The 4975-nt window shown below is 38.6% G+C and overlaps 2 protein-coding genes across 3 annotated transcripts in view; one reads left to right on the top strand and one right to left on the bottom strand.

Moving 5' to 3' along the window:
* Nucleotides 1-3526, bottom strand: part of LOC102249817 (vesicle-fusing ATPase) — a 4908-nt gene extending 1382 nt beyond the window's left edge. Inside the window, exons 1-3 of the mRNA XM_005885868.2 lie at nt 3506-3526; nt 1104-2459; nt 202-827 (exon numbers count right to left, since the gene is read on the bottom strand). Of these exons, the coding sequence (XP_005885930.2) occupies nt 202-827; nt 1104-2459; nt 3506-3526 (2003 nt within the window). The remainder of the gene's footprint in view (nt 1-201; nt 828-1103; nt 2460-3505) is intronic.
* Nucleotides 1-4975, top strand: part of MAL2 (mal, T-cell differentiation protein 2) — a 44157-nt gene that overhangs the window by 18945 nt on the left and 20237 nt on the right. For both annotated transcript variants that reach the window (XM_014533038.1, XM_014533037.1), the window contains exon 3: nt 3703-3858. In XM_014533038.1, the coding sequence (XP_014388524.1) occupies nt 3703-3858 (156 nt within the window). The remainder of the gene's footprint in view (nt 1-3702; nt 3859-4975) is intronic.

A 4975-nucleotide genomic window follows, 5' to 3' on the forward strand; every position in this document is an offset into this window, starting at 1 on the left:
GTACAACAACCAATTTCCTTGCTTGGTCTCTCAGACCTACAACACAGTGAAGAATTCTATAAGTGGAAAGAGTTGTCCAAGAAAGGTTGAGATTTGAAATTTATATGCACTGTAGAGCAAGCAACTTGTAGAACAGGCACTGGGATTTAAAAGAGTGGTAAGTCTGGTTGACAGTCTTAAGTGTTGTATGTACATACTTATGCTCCTTCTTCTCTTAAGAGAGCCAAGAATTTTCTCACACGGTATTCAGGATCCATCTGTAGAGACATCTCAATCAACATTAGCAGCTTCTTGATTCCTATCAAGACCTTCTTATCTTTTACTTGCTGTGCAATTATGGTACGTTCTTTATCATTGAAGTTGCCCAAAAGCTCCAAAGCTTCCAACAGCTGCTCTCCTGTGGCAATGTTGGGCACGTGGATGGTGGTGCTGAAAGCGGTAAGCAGTTCCATCTGCTGAAGGACATCTTTGTGGCTAGTGGTCCCAATAATAAGAAGCTTGCGGCCCTGAGGAGGATCCTTTTTCAGTAACACAAGAAGAGCCTGTAATACCAGATTAGAAAATCGAGGGCCAACAGGGACATAATCAAGCAGTCTCTCAATATCATCCACAACTACACAACTGAGCTGGGAGTTGTATGCATCATTGAAGATCTTCTTCATGGCCTGACACTTGGCTGTCTCAGAAAAGCCAATCATCTTATCAGGAGAACAGATCTTGATGAAGGAGAAGTTGGATTCCTCTGCAATCTTTGCAGCTAACGCAGTCTTCCCACTGTGAGGAGGGCCTGCATAAAGATATGAGCAAGTCAGGGGAAAAAAGCCAACCTAAGCAAAGGGAAATAAAACAAGTTTAAACTTTTATCCACAAGGTACTGAGGTCTCAACTAGTTGCTCATTAACATATCCTGACACAATTTCATGGCAGACATGTTTTCTCTTATTTATTAGCAACTAAACTTAATGAACTGATTAGCATTTCTCAAAAGTATGATGAAATACGTTCCTTCTCTCTTTCTCACATAGTCTTAATCTTTCAAACTTCTGCCTAAATATATAAAACACAAGGGTTTTGCTTCTTAAAAAAGGAGTGCATTCAAATACATATTCTGTTGCCAGTTCTTTAATATCTATGTCTGCAGAGAGTAACCGATGCCCTCTCATCCTTGCTGTGTGGATGTGAAGGATTTGTAGTCGACCTTTTTCATCTGGTAAGCCTATTTCCATTTTAACTTCCAGTCTTCCAGGTCGAAGGAGAGCTTCATCTATCAGATCTGGTCTGTTGGTCATTCCAATGACTAAGATGTTGTTCAGCTGTTCTACCCCGTCAATTTTGGACAGCAATTGGTTGACGACAGTGTCATGGACTCCTGTGCTACCAGCCATGCTCCCTCTCTGCTTGCAGATGGCATCAATTTCATCAAAGATGATGATGTGCAAACCACTGTTAGCACCAAGCCTCCTTTGCTCCTCTTCAGCATCAGCAAAGAGTTTACGAATGTTAGCTTCTGATTCTCTCACATCTTTGCCAAGAATTTCTGGCCCATTGACCACTTTGGGTTCTCTTGCATTCAACATCTTGCCAATCTGTCGAGCCAAGAGAGTCTTACCACAACCTGTGGGCCCATATAACAGGATGCCTTTAACATGTTTGCAACCCATCTGTTCCACAATCTCTGCAGGAAACATTCGGGAAGAAAACATTCGTTGAAAAATATCTGAAAATTCTTTGTCCAGACCTTCTATACCCATTTTTTCAAAGTTCCAGTCAGGATTGATGATAGACTGGCGATTTTCCTTGGTTTTAGCTTCGCCAATAAGATTAAGTGATGAATTTTCTGCTTTTTCAAATGCAACTTGACTATTTCCAGGAACCAGTCCTAGTTCAATCTTTTGTCTTTTATCTGCCCCCTGCTCTCCCTTCAGGATGCTGGGATCCATGGCTTCAATATCCTTTACTACTAAGCTAAAAAGCTTTCCATTGAAGCTAAATACAAGCTGTTGTCCCACTGAGAATGCCTGGTTGTTGAACTGTTGAATAAATTCTCCTGCCATCTTGTCGGTATCATAAGGATTGGAGTCGATGCTTTTTTTCTGCAGGAAATCAATCTCGATGGTCATTGTGCCAACACATTGTTTGGTCTTGTCAAACGTATATAAGGACACTTCTGTTTCTTGCCCAATATAAAGTCCAGCCCATTTTCGCTGAGTTAAGCTGAATGCAATGCTCCCTGGAACCACTGATGGATGGGTCCTCAGTGTAAATGTGTACCTGTGGCTGGGAGAGGTCCTCACAATCACATGCTGGCCAGACTGGAAATCGTTTTCATTCACAACTGCACAGTTGGTTAAAGATAATTCATCTGTAGGACATCTCGCAGCTTGCATACTCCGACCCGCCACCTTCGCGGACACGACCACTGGTCGCTTTTGATAGGTTTTGTAATATATCTTGTAACCCTCTCAGCCATGAAAATTTTTGAGCCATGCATATCATAGTGTTGTCACCAGACGGTAACAATTTTAAATTACTACATTCTAGAATTATTAGACATTAGTTGCTGAAAAAATAATTGTTTCCCCCTGTGATAATGGTTTAATGTTGCCTATATACCATTCATGAAAGAAGCAAGAGTGCCTTTTGATAAAGAATTTTCTAGAAGTATTTGTTTAGCATATTAACTGAAATACTTATAGCCTCTAGCTTTTATTGATCTTGAGATTAAATTAGTATGCTTGGTAGATGTCTCTAGAATTTTTTCCCAAGATTTCTAGTGTTGGTAGAAATGGTGAAATAAAAATATGTAATAAAAAGTGGACTCTGGAAACAGACAGACCTATCTGGGCTTGAGTTCTCCTCCCCAAGGTTCATCTTTGTGTGGCTTTGAGACAGTCGCTTAACTAAAAAAAATTAAGAAATTTCTTGTGCATAAACTGAAGATAATAGAGGTTGTAAGGATGAATGATAATGAATGTAAAGTACCTGGTGTTGGGAACTCAACAAAAATACAAAGCAATGTGTTGATGTATTAATTCATGTAAGATGATGTGAATTTTAGTACAATTGTGCTTTACATTAATGCCAACAATAACTTAACAGTTGAGTTTTATATGAAAATTTCTTATACTTTTTATAGAAGTATATGATTTTATTTTTTTAGAAGGTTGGGAGATATGTTATTGAATTCTGTGATTTCACGGGTCTTCTGTATCTTTTAATGCATAGTGTGACAATCTAACAGATAAAAATTGCTAAAAAATATAAAATGCTTAATTATAAAATGTGTATATAATATTAATATATTGCAGCAATAGATCTTATATAGTTATTATATAATAGCTATAACTTAAATGCCATTTTACTTACATTTTAAGGACAACATATGTTATTCCCTTTTATGTTATATTAATTAAAATTGATCTCTATGGCACCCTAATATAAATAAAAATTATATACTTTATTATAAAACTCAATAGGCCAGAAGGTTTGCCACTGTGCCAGTTACATTGGGGCAGTTGATTTTCATTTGGATTCTAATAGCTTGACATTGCTAAAGCAGCCAAAAGAAACGGCTAATGTAGTTTAAGACTGATTCAAGTTCTGATCTTCCTGAACCTAAACTTCACCATTGAAATAAGGAACAGAAAAAATGTAGATGATTATTTTTAATTGTAGACGTCTCTCCTTTCCCTCCTCTTTCAGGATTTTGCTTACCATTTTACAGTGTTCGTCTTCTACTTCGGAGCCTTTTTACTGGAAGCAGCGGCCACCTCCCTACACGATCTGCACTGCAATACAACCATGGCCGTGCAGCCGCTCCTGAGTAATAACCAGTATAACATAAACGTAGCAGCTACAGTAAGTGTTCGATGGCTATACCTTACCCGCACTTCCCTTCCACTATCAAGGTCTCCAAGTAACTCCTCAGGCAACAATAGTATTTTTAATAATATCTGTTAGCATTAAACATATAATAGCCGTTTATCTGTACAATAACCTTATGAGCAAAGTACTGTTATTACCCCGGTGTTGTGGATGATGAAACTGAAGTACAAAGAGGTTGACATTCATGTAAGATTAGAGCAGTCAGTGGCAGTGGTTGGCTTTACACAACAAAGTCTACTTTGTAGAAAGAATTATTGTGCCTTTTACTTCTTGTAACTTCAGACCTGGTAAGGGAGATTTGTTCTTCAGTGTGCAATACCTATTTGTAATTCATTTGAATTCACTGAGAGCCTACCACAAGGCAGGTGATTTGCTGGCAGGTGAAGGGACAGGGATGCATTAGGCACAGTTCCTGCCAGTGAGGGAATTCCAGGTGAGTGGGGAGGTAAACATGCCAGCCATCACATAGATGGTATAGAGGTGAAATGCCATCTGTGGGGAAATTTTTTGAATTGTTTTATCGTTCTTAATTCATGTACTTAAATGAGTTTATCATTTTGTATCGACATTGACATTTTAAGGTGACAGGCATCTAAATTATTCCCTGAAATCTCTTGATAATTAATGACTATATAGCAAGTGGTTGATTATAAACAGTCCAAATTCCCCATATAGTTTGGAGCTATGCTGTCCAATAAAACTTTCTAAAATGATAGAAATGTTCTATATATGCACTATCTAATATGATTGCTAGTCATTAATTTAATAATTATATTTAAAAAATAATAAAACACACCAAAGAGGTTGTACTTGGTGACAGATACACAATTTACGTTTAAATAGCCATGTGCAGCTAGGAGCTATTGGACAGCACAGGTCTAGAGTTAGGGTTTCAAAGGGTAGAGGACTGATGATTCCAAGACGTACTGTCCCAAGTTTCTGTTAGGATCGCCAGAGTTTGTTCATGGTCTACAATGAACTAGACCCCTGGTCGGCAAACCGCGGCTCGTGAGCCACATGCGGCTCTTTAGCCCCTTGAGTGTGGCTCTTCCACAAAATACCACATGTGGGCGTGCACGTACAGTGCGAT

This window comes from Myotis brandtii, unplaced genomic scaffold (assembly GCF_000412655.1).
Source record: "Myotis brandtii unplaced genomic scaffold, ASM41265v1 scaffold931, whole genome shotgun sequence".
Taxonomy (NCBI): domain Eukaryota; kingdom Metazoa; phylum Chordata; class Mammalia; order Chiroptera; family Vespertilionidae; genus Myotis; species Myotis brandtii.